General features: G+C 32.5%; 1 protein-coding gene across 1 annotated transcript in view; it reads left to right on the top strand.

The window, feature by feature from the left end:
• The first annotated feature begins 304 nt into the window (after positions 1-304).
• The window catches only part of LOC149545483 (disease resistance protein RML1A-like), a 63,266-nt gene continuing 48,078 nt past the window's right edge, over positions 305-15,492 (top strand). The window contains exons 1-2 of the mRNA XM_089793776.1: positions 305-439; positions 3,786-4,058. Of these exons, the coding sequence (XP_089649902.1) occupies positions 305-439; positions 3,786-4,058 (408 nt within the window). The remainder of the gene's footprint in view (positions 440-3,785; positions 4,059-15,492) is intronic.

The raw sequence follows: 15,492 nt of genomic DNA, 5'->3' as shown, positions 1-15,492 counted from the left end.
AAATATATATATGTATTTTTATTAGAATTATATATATATATATATATATATATATATATATATATATATATATATATATATATATATATATTTTAAATACCTTTTTTTTGCAAAATTTTATTTTTATATTTTTATATTTTTATCTTATATTTATTTTTTAAAATTAAATTAAATTAAATGCACGCAATTTGAGGGTTTGCAGTGCTTTAGGGCACGCATGGGAGCGGCACCGAAGGATGTGCATGAAAGTGACACCGGAGGGCACATGTGGAAGCAGTGCTAGAGAGTAGGGTTTGAAGGCACCATGGGTGTTGAACATGGTGTGCCGCATGGGCATTGCATGGGGTGCACTCCGCAAGAGTCGTGTGAGGTGTTCCGCACAAGCATCGTGCTCAACATGGGCGCTTCGTGCTATTGCAAGCCAAAGTTACCACCACAGGTAGGGTTAATGCATCGCACAACATAAACATGGTGTGGATGTGGATGTCTACCTTACAATGCTCACAAAACTCTTCGAAGATATAAAAAAAAAAAGTGTTTGAATGAGGTGGAGGTGTGGGGGTTTTATAACCCCCACCATGCTCGCAAGGTGTTCAATGCACCTCAGAGTGCACATCGGTGCACATGTCACACACTCTGCGCATGCACATTTATGTGTGTGACCTTTTCAATTCAAAATTTTAATTTTTTGATTTTTTGATTTTTTCCAATTTTTTGATTTTTTTTGTTTTTTCAAATTTTCTAATGTTTTTTGTATTTTTTTATTTTCCAATTTTTTTTGTATTTTTTCAATTTTGACAACTCATACTTCAACTCTAATAAAATTTTCTTCTCCTGACTCTCGAACTGTGAGTCAAGGAGTCAAAAAAAGTAGGGGGTCCCCATTTCTAGTGAGGAATGGAGCATGTGTTCTAGACACTACAACTGATACTTACTTCATACTTGCATGTGTATGGTGTGCATGTATGTTTTCTTTATGTTTGACATTTCTGATGAGGTTGAGGAAGGGAGTCGTAGTCACTAGCTAGTCAGGATCTACACGATGAACCACTTCCTGCCATTGCCTATTTAGTTTAGAATATTATGTTTGCACATGCATAGATTTTATGCAAATTGTAGGTACCAAGTATCGACTTCCCTGAATTGCTAGAATGAGTGTATCCTATCGCATTGTTTCAATGGTATAAGTGCGGAGATAAGTCTTGAGTCCAAATCCTAAAACCTAAGCCAATTGTCCTAGAAAATAGGACAAGTTCTAAGTTAGTTTACCCATCCAAATTTTTCAACTAACGTGAATTTGTGATTTTGACCCTAGAGTTTGATTATGTTCTTTGCCTTCAACTGAGTTATCATTTTTGGTTTTGTGGGTATACCATGATTCTCTGTTATAATTAAATCAAATTAAAAGATAATTTAATGGAAATTTTATAAAGAAATTTGATATTTAATTATATTTAATTAATTAAAGAAAAGAATTAAATTTAAAGAATTTATTAAAGTTCTATTTTTCATGTATTTATATTTATTTAATTTAATGATAATTATTAAGGAATTTTATTTTAATAATAATTATAAATAATTTTATTAATAAAGTTAATAAATATATTACTAAATAATTTTACAGAAACATTAAAAAGATTATGGCAAAAAATAGTAGTCACACAAATAAGAGTAGACATCCGAATTACTTCGGAGCAGATGGTAAAGGCATTTCCACACATCCAAGTAGATGCACGAGGAATAGAAAAAGGGAAAATCCTAAGAACAATTTTTCAAATAGCCCATGGAAACCTCATTCCCAACACTTTGTGAATAGTTGCAATAAGGCGCAATTTTCTTTGGAAACCAACAATGCTTTCTCCATCCTTGTCGAATCAGACAATCAAAAGGACTGGAATCAAGATGCATAGATCAATGGGTTCATCAGGACAGTTTTGAAAGAGGGGATCAGCCAAAACAACCCATAAATGTTTCACATGAACACAATATTCACAATAGAAAGCTTAAATCAACAGATTAGGTTTTTTAACATGACCAAATATGTTGTTGCAAGCTATAACATCCCTGCTTCATCTTCAAAGGAAAGAACTAGGGTTTCAAAAACTCCACTTGAAAATTTGGACATGCTTATGATTGCAACACTGAGACCATATGTTCCCCCATTTCGAAGATTGACTAAGAAAAATAAAGAGAGTTTAGAAAAATCCTCAAAACTCTTGAACCATAATGTAGATCCAGCAGATACAATTCTAATTCAAAGCAAGGAAAGTGAGGAAGCATGGATGGAATGCAAAAACCTTGGCATTTTTGTAATTTGGACTTGATCTAGAAAATAAATATTTTTCATGTCCAATTGGCTGGAAGAAAACTGTCAAGGTTAGGTAAGTATCTCTTACTCTGGTGATAATGTATTATATCTAAATTGTTTTGACAAGTTAGTTAGAGATGAGTTAATAAAGGTCTCTGAATTTTTGTTTGATGGTCATTTTGTTAAATTTATTGAATGGTCACCAAACTTTAAATTATCATAAGAAAATTTTAAGTGCCCTATCTGGTTCATGATGCAATCCCTACCTCCAGAATTAAATCAAATTGAAATTCTCAAACTGATAGGGGCAACATTAGGAGAATTTATTGGAATTGATGCTTCGTATGAGTCTGATAACAATGTTAAACTTCTTATAAACACCAAATTTAATCAAGAATCCATAATTCATAAAAAGGTTGAAACTAAAAGGGAAGAATATTACCTTAATCTACATTAATATAAAGATGACATTTCAAAGATTATCAAAATAGAAGCTCATAATGGCATGAGTCTTCAAAACCTACCTCTCACTTCAGCTTTTCAAACTACTTTTCCAACAATCTTCCAATATTTGAGAAATAAGTTGGGGTTACAATTTGCAAATTTTGAATCATGTTCTCAACCTGAAGATAGAAATAGGGCTCAGCCAAATATGAGGTCTTCAAAGGATGGGGTTCAGCAAAAGGATAATGATGTAATTGATCAAAGCGACAAAATGAAATCAATCATAGTCAATGAAAATGTTTCAGTGCCATGCCAAGAGAAAGGAAAATTGAAAAAGAGAAAAACTAAGAAAAATAAGTATCCATCCAAAGCTTTGTCACACACGTTTGAGGTAGAGGAGAGAGAGGAAACATTTATCAAAGGGGATTTGGAAAATGAAATTACTTTGGCATACAAAAACAAGGGAGCTATGATAGCTCATCCAAAAAATATGGAGCAAACACGAAATGTAGATCACAACAGAGAAATACAGTCCACTCCACTAGAGGTGGTTATAGTTGTAGTTGATATAGGGAGAGACCAAGGCAAGACATTAGAAGATGCAGAGAAAATGGATTTAGTTGAGGTAGAAAAAAATTTACTTTTTTCTCTATCAGAAGAAGTAGATAAGGATAACATATCACCAAAGATAAGACAGGTTTTTCCATGACAAGCCCAAGATGAAGGTGGGGATGTTGAGGTAGTCACTCCCAGCAATAAGAAAATCAAATCATCTTCTAAATTTTGGCAAACTCTGGATGTTCATACTACTTCTCCTTGTACTCCAGAGAATATGTAGTTAGGAAAGATGAAGGAAGGAAATAATATTGAGAATTTGATTGTTACAAATGTTCAAAATTTTTTAAACAAAGAAGTGGATTACTTTCTTGAGGAAAAGACTCTAGTAGTAGATGACAATGAGTTAGAATAGTTATCATAAGAACTAATTTAGGTTTTCAGCTTTGACAGCATTAACAATAGTACTACCTCTCAGAAGGAGAAATTGATACAAAGAATTATAAGATTAGGGGGTAAAGACTACATAGCTGAGGATCTCAGGAGAGATATACTAAAGATTGAGATGGACGACAAATCACTAGATCAGTATGAGAAATATAAAGCTGACAAGGATGAGAGCAGGATAGATATTATTGATATGACAGAATTTCATCAAGAAAATTTTGATAAGGATGACATTGGAAGCAAGGTCTATAATGAAACAGAAATGGAAGAATTTGGCAAATCAAGGGATATCAGGCCCCCTTCAGTACATAGTCTAATTGATTATTAGCAAGATTTAGGTCTACACATGAATCAGGAAGGACCGAGCTCCCCAATTTATGGCAAATTAAAAGGGAAAAGGGGAAGGAAATCATTGAAGGAGTTAAGAGAAGCTAATGGACTCTGCAGAGAATAGATCAAAATAGATGAATTACTGAATATTGGGAAAGGGAAGTGCCTTCCCAAGGCAACATGAGGATTACCACATGGAATTCTAGGGGCCTAAATGCCCCTAGAAAAAAAAGGTTAATCAAACATTATCTAAAAAAATGTAATTCAGAGGTAATTTTAATTCAAAAAACAAAATTAAATCAGTCAGATAGTCTTAAACTAAATAAGATGTTAGGTATATGGGATTCTCTATTCCTAGAGGCCAATGGAGCATTTGGTGGTTTAGGTATTATTTGGAATCCAAAGAAAGTAGATTTATATCACCTTAAGAATAGTAGTAATTGGATGTGTGTCAAGGCACAAAGCCTTAAATCAGATTTGAAATTTATTTTAATCAAAATTTATGTTCCAAATAGTCCCTTAGGAAAAAAAGTTTTTTGGAGCAAATTAGGTTCGGTCTTTCTTGATTATAAATAGTACCCAATTATAATGGGAGGAGACTTTAACACCATTGTTTGCTTGAATGAAAAAGTAGGTGGGATGCAACATTTAACTCTTTCATCACTAGAATTTGAAGCATGGATAGATAAACATGGTATGATAGATATCCCTTTAAACAATGGATCTTTCACATGGAATAATAGAAGAAAGGATGACACCTACATTGCAAAAAAAGTTAGATAGGTTCTTTATTTTAGGAAACATATTGAAGCATAATAAAAATTATCACTCTTTCATACTGCCTTATGCACGATCAAACCATTTCCCGATATGCACTGAATTGTTTGAACCATCTAAACCTATTAGAAATCCATTTAAATGTGAAAAGATGTGGTGCCAAGACTCGAAATTTCTAGAACTAATTAGGATTTTGTGGATGCAAGAAAGCTTCATAGGATCTAAAATGTTCACCTTCATATCTAAACTAAAACTATTAAAAGAAAATATTCCTAGATGGAACAAAGAACATTTTAATAATATCTTTAAAGAAAAGCTAGAAATTGAAGAAAAATTAAAGAATCTGAACCAACACACTATAAAGTATGGTATGAATAAGGAAAGCTATAGGTTAGAAAAAGAGCTTCTTACGAAATAGGAAGACATTCTCTCCAAAGAAGGAACTTTTTGGAGGTAGAAATCGAGGGAGAAATGGCTGGATGAAGGAGAGTGTAATACAAAAAAAATTCATAACTCAACCATTTATAATAGATCCTTAAATAAAATCTCTATTATCACTAACTCTATGGGTGACCGCATAGAGAACCAACAAGAAATAGCAGATACATTTGTCTCCCATTTTAAGGGTTTATTAAATAATTGCAAAGAATCAAATAGGGAGGCCAAATCTAGCATGCTAAAAGTAATCTCTAAACTGATTAAGTTGGAAGATAATAAAATTTTGAATAGACCAATTACTTTAGATGAGGTTCAGTCCATAGTTTTTAGTATGAACCTCGAAAAATCTCCAGGGCTTGATGGGTTTCAGGCCTTCTTCTTTCAAAAATGTTGGGACATTTTGGGTGAAGATCTTTGGAAAGCTATTGAAGCTTCAAGAAATGGAGGGTCCTTGTTGGCTGAGATCAATTATTCCTTTATTACTCTGATTCCTAAAAGGAATGGGCCAGAACACCTTAACGAATTTCTTCCTTTTGCCTTATGCAATACGATATAAATTTTTTTTCCAAAATCTTAGCTAACAAGCTTAAAGATCTCTTGCCTAAATTGATCTCTGAGGAGAAAATAGGATTTGTTCTAGGAAGATCTATTTTGGATGGTATTCTTACAATCCAAGAAACTATCCACTTAGCTTCCAAAGACAAAGAAGCATGTATGTTTATGAAGCTAGATATACAAAATGCTTATTATATGGTAGACTGGCATTTTCTCTGGAAGGTCCTTGAGGCATTCAACTTCTCCCATCAATGGATTAATCTTATCTTCAAGTTTATTTCTACTCCAAAGATCTCTATCCTTATTAATGAGATGCCTAAAGATTTTTTTTTGAAGTTTCAAGGGGCATTAGACAAGGAGACCCATTATCTCCTTCCCTTTTTATTATTATGGCAGAAGCATTTGGTAAAATAGTTTCAAATGCATATTTGTATAAGAAGATCTCGGGCATTATTGTTACTAGAAATATTCCTAACATAACTCATCAACAATATGCAGATGATACTATCTCACCTGGCAAGAGCTCTGTTCATGAGGCCTTGGGCTTTTAAAAGATTTTACAAGCCTATATGGATGCATCAGGTCAAAAAGTCAATAACAACAAATTTGATATTTTCTTTTTGAATACCAACCCAAAACTAGAAAATCAAATTTGTAGCATTATGGGTTTTAAAAAGGGGCTCTTCCCTTGCAAATACTTAGGAATCTCCTTGGAAAAGGGTTCAAGGTACAGTAAAGTTTGGATGGACACAATTGAGAAGCTAGAAAAGTGGATAGGAAGTTGGAAAGATAAGTAGCTTACTAAGGCTAGCAAGATTCCTAAGATTAGGTCAGTTCTTTTAGCTATTCCTATCTTTCCCATTGCTTGTCTACCCATCTCAAATTGGGCATCTATAAAATTCGAATCAAAACTTAGGAACTTTTTGTGGAAAGATAAGGAAGATGATAAGAGAGTAGCTCTCATCAAATGGGATAATTTATGCAAACCTAAAGAGTTTGGAGGCTTAGGGATTAAGAAGCTTCAGTGGAAAAATGAAGCATTGGGCACAAAACTTATATGGAGGTTATATAAGGAACATGATCACAAATGGGCCAAGATTTTTTACAATAAATATGTTGACTCGACAGACCCGACATCACTTTTCAAGATGAAAAGATTACCTAAAGGATCAAAATGCTGGAACTTTATGCCTAAATGCCAAAATTTGATAAGTAAATTTTTATCTTAGGATGTGGGCTTGGGAGACAAAGCTCTATTCTAGGAAGACTCCTGGGATGGGAATCCCCCGATCCAACTTCCCTCTTGCCATGAATCCCTCAAATTTAAACTAAAATCTATGTGGGGTAATAAGGTTAAAGATTATAAATGTAAGGTTTTCTTTGATGGGGTTCCTAAATGGAGGTTGCATTTGATAGAGAACTTAGGTCTAGATCCCAACTCAGCTAAGGTTTTTGAGAAAATAATTTTTGACAAAAACATCATGTAGTCTAAAAGGTCAAAGAATCTCATTTGGGTTGGCTCTAAGGATGGTCCATACAATGTGAAACAAGGATATAAGGCTATTGTACATTCTTAGGGTTGGAATCTTATCGAGATGCCATTGAAATTGTGTTACGATGCAACTTGTCTCCCAAAGGCTAGATTCTTTTTGTGGCTTGTTCTACAAAAAAGAGTTTTGACTACTAACAAACTAGCTAAATATGTTATCCTTGGCCCTTCTTGGTGTGTTATTTGCAAACAAGATAATGAAGATGTAGATCACTTATTCTATAATTGTCCTTTTGCACTATCATATTGGGAATGGTTGAGGACTCAGCTTGAGTGGTCCATCCCTCTACCAAATTCTGTCACGGTCCTTTTATCATCATGGCACATAAACTTGGTTCGTGGGGTTTACAATAAGATTTGGAATATTAGTCCCTCTATCATCATGTGGGAGTTGTGGAAGGAAAGGAATCGTCGCATTTTCCAGGATAAAGAAATGAGTGTGGATAGGTTGCTTTTTAATTTAGAAGCTTCCATAGTGGAAGTGCTAAATTCTCATCTTAGGAAATCTTTCAAAGAAGAGGGTTCTTTCTCCTTCTAGGATGGATAGATGAAAAAGAACTGGTCCAACCTCATCAACCCACCCTTAGTTTACAAATCAAGTAATAAGGAGGCTAGGGCTAACTACAAGTGGGCTCCCCCCCCCATGTAGATGGTACAAACTAAATTTTGATGGTGTTGCTAGAGGAAATCCAGGGGTGGCTAGTATTGGCTGCATACTCAATGACGATTCTGGCAAGTGGATAGCTAAACTAGCCTCACCTTTATCTCCTACTTCTAGTAATATGGTAGAATTAGAAGCTCTAGACAGAGGTTTACAACTTTGCAACAATCTAGGTTTATCTAAGGTTATTATTGAGGGAGATTCTTAGATCATGCTAAATGTAGTTAGGAAGCAAGAGACTCCTAATTGGGTCCTAAATTAAAAACTTAAAGAAGTTCTTGTACGGATAGATCTTTTTGAAGATATACAAATTGGTCATATATTTTGAGAGGGGAATCAAAAAGTGGATAAGCTAGCTAATTAAGGCATTAATGACGAATTGATACTAATTTATAATAATCAATGAGTTTTCTAAAGGCTCATAAAATAGTTGCATTTGACAAATTCATAGTAACCATTGTAGGGATTGATATTTAGGAGTTTAAGGTTTAGATTAACTTGATTAAAGAGTTATTATTATTATTATTATGGTAATTCTATCTCTCTCCCATATTATTTGGTATGCTCTGCGAATATTGGGGAAGGTTTCCCATCTGTCATCATACTTGCATATAGTATCCATTAGATATTTGAGTGATCCTAAGTGTGGCAACTATAGTGGGATTCCTTGTGATATAAATTGTATCATGAATACACAACTTTATGTGCATTAGTACTTTTAAGTAGTGATATCCAACAAGCTGAGTGTCAATGCTAGTTTCCATGATTATTTTTTAAAAACCCATAGAAATGGCATTCATAGCTAGTTAAGTCTGCATACTCCAAGCTAGAGCATTTATAGCTGGAGATGTGTTGGGGGCTTAATTGCAAAAATAGCTCTAGAGGTGTGTCATTTGCAATTCCCTAGCTGAGTAATATCCCTATATAGATGGAGTCGAACATCCATGTGTTTCATAAGATAGAGAACAGAACCATGGTATTCCTAGGAAAGGTCAAACTAGAGAGGTGGAGTCATCTCCTAAAACTAGAGGATGATCCAAACTGATTTGCTGTGAGTAAAGCTATAGGAGAAGAGGTTTTTTATTACAAAGCCACTTGGAGGACCAATAGTACCATTATTGGTTCATTTATTAGCATTATGGTGAGGGCTAAGATAGAGCACGAGGACATTGTTAAACTGTGCTCTGATATCTTCAATCCTGTCTAGAAAAAAGGGTTAGCTAAGGCGGTGTATAGTATTGATGAGAAGTTTTAAATCCCCAACTTGAGAAATATATGACTCTTCACCTGGGCACAACAGTCCTGGAAACAACTCCTCGCAGGAAATCCCTCATCATTAGGGAAAGTCTAGCCTTCTACAAGGAGTGGTTGCGCATGGAATCGTGTGTCAACATCCTTCTTCGATGGTGAAATATCGAAATGGAAGAGAACAAGAATAGGTTTCTGAACTTCCTCATGATGTTTAATGCATATGTTCAATCGAGAGTCACATTTGAGGATCTCAATGCCCTAGAAGTCAGCATCCTAAACTCAGAGAAAACGAGTAGGGAAAAAGTCAAGTTTGAACTTTTCACCAATTTCATCAAGGATGATTAAGATGAAATTCTTAAGGTGATCATGGTCACATGGAAGAAGTAAGTTTCAAATGGGTTGTTCTTGGTGAGGATAGGGCTAGTTATAATATGTCTAGGTTATAGGGTTAAAGTATGCAAATATAGGGTGTTTCAAATTAGCATTTCATATGTACTAAGATATTCTAGAGATTTTGCAATTTTGGGAAAGCTCCTTCAAATGTAATTATAGACCTTTTATCTAATTTTTAATATGGATATTGTATATGATTGGTGTGATGTGGAGCTTTTCTTGGTAACCCATTTTGGAACTCTGCATAATTCAGTATAAAGGAAGGTGAAGTTATCTGGTGTATATTATTGTTTGTGACTCTATCATTGTGTGTTTTATTCCTATTCTCTTAGATACAACACAAATGGTCGATTATTTTTGATGGTATCTCTATGACCTAATGATGTATATTTGATATCCAGGGTTTGCAGAATAGTTTATTTCAATTTGTTCCCCTATGGAATATAGGTATGAGTTGCTTGGAAGTTTGAACAATTCCTTCCTTTAGGGCTCAGTTTTTTTCAAAATTTAAATTTAAATTAGGTAAGACACAACTTTTTGAGTTAGATCTATTTGTATTGTAGTATAATGGTGGTATGGGTTTTCTGGTAGCTTCTCTAAAAGTTACTAAAGATAGTAATATCTGATCTTTTAAAATAATAGTCATATCAATATAGTCTCTTGGTGTTCTTTTGGGTAATCCTTTTTTGTGATTTGGATCAGATTAGTTTATAGAAATGATTGTTCATTGATCTGGCAATGCTCTTTATTGTTTATATTAGACTTAGTTTGAAGCTTTTCTCTATTTTTTCTTATACAATGGTATGTTTGGCTCAAATATATGCTTTGATTTCAAAGATTTAATGTTAATTTTACCTTGGATAGGGTTATTTGGACTGTTATGGTTTCATAGACTTTTTTTGTAATCAGGGATACTTATGGAAGACCTTAGTTTATGTTCTTCGCAGTGCGATTAGGTTTAACTGTATGAACGTGCTCCCTATGGTAAAAGGTTAAACATGGTTCCTGCTTTAAGACTACATGGAATATCAATTTGAAGGGGTAATTAGCAAATTTATTGTGTTCTAATTAGATCCAAGAATGTATTCAGCATTTTATAGGCAATATTAATTTAAGGGATGTATATATTTTTTCTTCATGGTTTAGAATAATGGTAACTTAAAACCTTTAGTTGATCTTACGATATTAGGTTTAAAGTAGATCTCATTGAAATCTTGATTAATTTTGGTTTTAGAGGATTGATCTTGAGTGATAGTTTGGTCTAGGAGATTTTTAGGATGACAGTTTTAATGAGATAAATTAGCTTTGATTTAGTGATTTTTATTTTCTAACAAGGGACTATCTAACATGGTAAGTGTTTTAAGATGCATTTGAATAGTATATTAGACAGGTACATTTTGGACTCAGGATCTGAAGTTGATACACCAAATCGAGTATTAGCAATGATTTACATTTTCAAGGATATTAATATGGCATGCCCATATAGATTTGTATTTAAATTTGTCTTATAATGTTTGCACTGGGGTATGCCCCTTTGAACATGTAATAATATAGGATGAATGTCCTAGGTAAGACTGGAGGTTTTCTTCTTCGTTCTTTCCTACCAGTGCCCGTTTGAATGGAGAAATGCTATGTACTCTAATCCTTTGATTTAATAAAATACTCAAGGCCTTGGCCGTTTACCCTTTTTTTTAAAATTAAGTTAATAAATATATTATTAAAAATGTCTTGTGAATTACTTAAATAAATTAATAAAATTTAAAGATAAAGTTATAGTTCTAATTTTGACATATTTATATTTTTTTAATTTAATGATATTTTATTTAGGAGTTTTGTTTTAATTAATAAAATCCAAATAATATTATTAGTTAAATTAATAAATATGATATTAAAAATGTCTCATGATTAATTAAAGTGAAAAAGAAAATTAATATAATAAAGATATTTTAATTTAAATTGCATAAAGTTGTTGCATGAAATTTGTATATAGAAAATTTAATAATTAATTATATTTAATTAATTGAAAATTTAATTAAATAAAAGAATTAAATTTAAAAGATTAGATTAAAGTTCTAATTTTAGCATATTTATATTTATTTTATTTTATAATAATTATTTAAGAGTTTTATTTTAATAATAAACTCTAAATAATATTATTAGATGAGTAATAAATATTATTTGATTAAAAAGAAAATATTGAAATATGTGAATATTTGATTCATTAAAAACTAATTAAATTTATGCTTTAAATAAAAAGTCTAAATTTAGAAAATTGGTTAAAGAAAGATTAGAATATGATGTTATTTAGTTAATTGAAAATTAATTAAATATGTACTTCATTTAATATATTTATTTTAAAAGTCTAATTTAAGAAGTTGGATAAAAATAGAATTAAAATATTAAAAGATTAAAGATTTAATATTGTTTTATTATGATTATTTAATTAATAATTATTAAATTAGAGTTGCAATTAAATAATGAGCTTTAGTTATTCTTATTAATTTAAACAATAAACTATGCTTTAAATAATGCTTACACTAATTAGTAAAATGGAGGTAAAGAAAATATAAAAGAATATTTTAATTAAAAAGTTCTTTAAATGTCCATGAAAGAATTAAATTTGAAAGATTTGATTAAGGTTATAATTTAAGTGTATTTATATTTATTTAATTTAATAATAATTTATTTAGTAGTTTTATTTTTAATAAACTCTAAATAATATTATTAGTTAAATTAATAAATAATAAATTAAAAGCGTCGCATGATTTTTAATAAGGAAGAGAAAGCTTTAATTTAATAAAGTTTATTTTAATTAATTGTATAAAGTGTGTGCATGAAAATTAAAATATAGTAATTAAAGACAAAGAGTTTTCACATGATTGCATGATCAAAGCCTTGATCTGGGGGGAATAACTCTTTATTAAGTAAATCAGAGTTCATTTCTAGATACATAGGTTTGGAGGAGCTAATTTTTGAAAAGAGGGTTTTTGAAGGAAAAGGAGGTTTCTTGTGTGTTTGTGTGTTCATTGTTTTAGCATCAGATCAAGGTAGGATATTGTGGGTTTGTGCAGTATTTTCTCATTCTTCCAATTCTTATCTTCTTCGTGTCTGTTGTGTTTCTATGTTTAGAAGTTCTTTGGGTTAAAACTCTTATTTGAGGAAATTGATTACCATTATAGAATTGTCTATCATTTAATCTAAAAAATTTTAGTAAATATTGAACTTTAGGGTTTTCAAAACCTAATGCATTATGAAATTCACTTTTCTATGCACTTTATGTAATGTGTGATTTACTGGTGTTGGGGTTTTTGGGTTTGACTTAGCTTTGGCCAATCAGAATGTTTACCAAAGGCTTAGGAGTTTTATTTTGTGGTGTCATGATGATTTTTTGATCTTGATCTTTTATACTCAACCATAGTAATGTGTCTGGTATGCTCTATGCGATGTTTTGATGCATTGATTGTTATTGCTTTCCATTGTTCTTGTGTGAAACTAAGGTGAATGGTGTGACCCATCTGATATAACCTTTGAGTTTTCAAATAGTTATTCTTGGATTGCTTTCCAATCACTTTTATAGGACTAGGGTGTTTTTATGATTTATTCTTAGTGATCTTATGTTATGACATGGATTGGTTTATATATACTTGATTTTGGGTTCACAACTATTAGGATGATCATATTAATGGAATCCGTGATTATGATCAGTGATTTTTGATACTTGTCAGTTACTTTTTTAAGAACTAATGTATGATATGTGGTCTTTTTTGATCTTTTAATTTTACTGAGCTTAGGGTAGGTTATATGTATGTCATGTTGGGAAGTGGCTTACAATGGAGGTAAGGGCCCAAAGTAGCTGCCAGGATAACCCATTGTAAGTTGTTTAATAAGTGAAAACATTATACTAAATGGGAATAAAATGAACCTAATAAGAGTCTTTTTATTTCCTTGCTCATACCTCAAGTGCTAGTATAGACAAGGATGGGAGTAGAGAGGAGGCTTGGTTGCAACCATGCATCGTTAGTATGCCTTGTCAGTATGAAAGGATATTAGTGTTGCATAGAGTCACTAGGGGGGTCAGGGCCAAGTTAGACTTCCAAGGTAACTCTAGCATTGATTAGTACAATTACACTTTCCCACTTGCATAGTAGATTTCCTATGTGTCTATGTTGCCGCCAGGATTAGTTGATACTTGTGTCTTGGTACCTTTGAGTTAGATTTCTTTCAGGTCATTCCTTGAACCTAGATGTTAGATTTGATTATTGAGTTTGTTATCCTATTTGGCACTTGAGACTATCTCCTCAACGCAATGGGAGTGGACCTTTTAGGGTTCCAAAAGGTTGGGTGGTAGTGCTTTTTCTTATACCATTGGGATCTGACCATTGGATGTTGTTGTTGGATGTGTTTGTGTAGATGTTCCTTTCTATCTATTCTTGTATTTTTGTGATGGATGATTGTACTATTGTATTGTATTTGATTTAATAAGATCTTAAGAGATGATGTAATTTATTTCGTGATATATATTATTTTAGCCTTTCATGCCCTGTGATCTGTACAAGGAATGATTGTTCTTTCTATTTATTGCCAAGTGGCATCATATATAATTGTATATTATTTAAATGGATTCATATTGGTATATTATTATTTAATGTGGATTTATTATATATTAGACTTATTATTAACTAAACTTAAATGTGATTCAATGTCATGGGACCCTTAAGAGTTGTAATATGTTTTATGGTATGTGTTTATGTGAATGTTAATTGCTTCCACTATGTTATAACTATTTTTGTTAAGTTATTATATTTAAATTAAAAAAAAATATTGACAAACTTAGTAAAACTTTAGGTTAACTTCTTTTGGGTCACATGGCAGGGCGTTACATGGGAAATAAATATTTGTTGTAACTTGTATTTGTAATTACCTTTTATCTCACATTGGTTGTGTTTCTAACATCTTGGATAGTAAGTGCCTATTTAAGAAAGGCATATGAGCCTTTGTAATCAAGATTTAAGGTGTAGAGAAGGAGGAAGAAGAGGAGCGAAGTTTTCCAGAGTGTATGGACAAAGCGCCGAATGTGAGGTAGATTACACTTGGACCTTGGATAAGAGAAGGGCTAGTAGTTGAGGTTTGGGAAATATGGAGATTTCTTGGTGGGCTTGTGAGCACAAGTTTAGATATTCCTTGGAGGTTTCTACTAGAGTGTGGATCTATACTAGCTAGTGTTTGGGTTAGATCTTGAGGGATCTTGCAGAACTGTTATTGTAATTGGTATTGTATTTGGCCGTAACTGGGAAGGCCTTATAGCATGGCACATTACATGTAATCAATTATTTTATGAATAAAGACTTGCATTTGGTATTATATTGTGTATCTTTTATTGTGTTTCCATTGTGTGGTTATTTGTTGGGTGCTAGGACATCTCCTTTGGGGATTCTCCTACCTTGCACTACATCATATGCCTTGGTTGACCTAGTGAGCATTTTATTGTCCTTACTTGGGTGTTGTAGGGAGATGATGTTTGAGACTAGATCAATTGTTAGAGGTCATAGTGTAGGTAGAGGTAGAGGTCATGGAAGAGATGGACATGATAGTCCTCCTCTGACTCATGCAGAGAGTCCTATTCAGGAGGAAAATAGGGAAGAGAACCATATAGAAGACCAGGTTGACTCAAAGAGAACTGATTTGAGACAAATGGTGAGGAATATTATGGAGCACCTACCTCCTCCTAGGGGCGTTGATTAGGAGGGATTGCATCATGCTAGGAATGAGGAGAACCGAAGGTCT

Source organism: Cupressus sempervirens, chromosome 7 (genome assembly GCF_028749045.1).
Source record: "Cupressus sempervirens isolate cs-2001-9-10 chromosome 7, ASM2874904v1, whole genome shotgun sequence".
NCBI lineage: Eukaryota > Viridiplantae > Streptophyta > Pinopsida > Cupressales > Cupressaceae > Cupressus > Cupressus sempervirens.
Note: the sequence above shows the minus strand (reverse complement) of the source record. Positions and strands in the feature narration are given on the sequence as shown.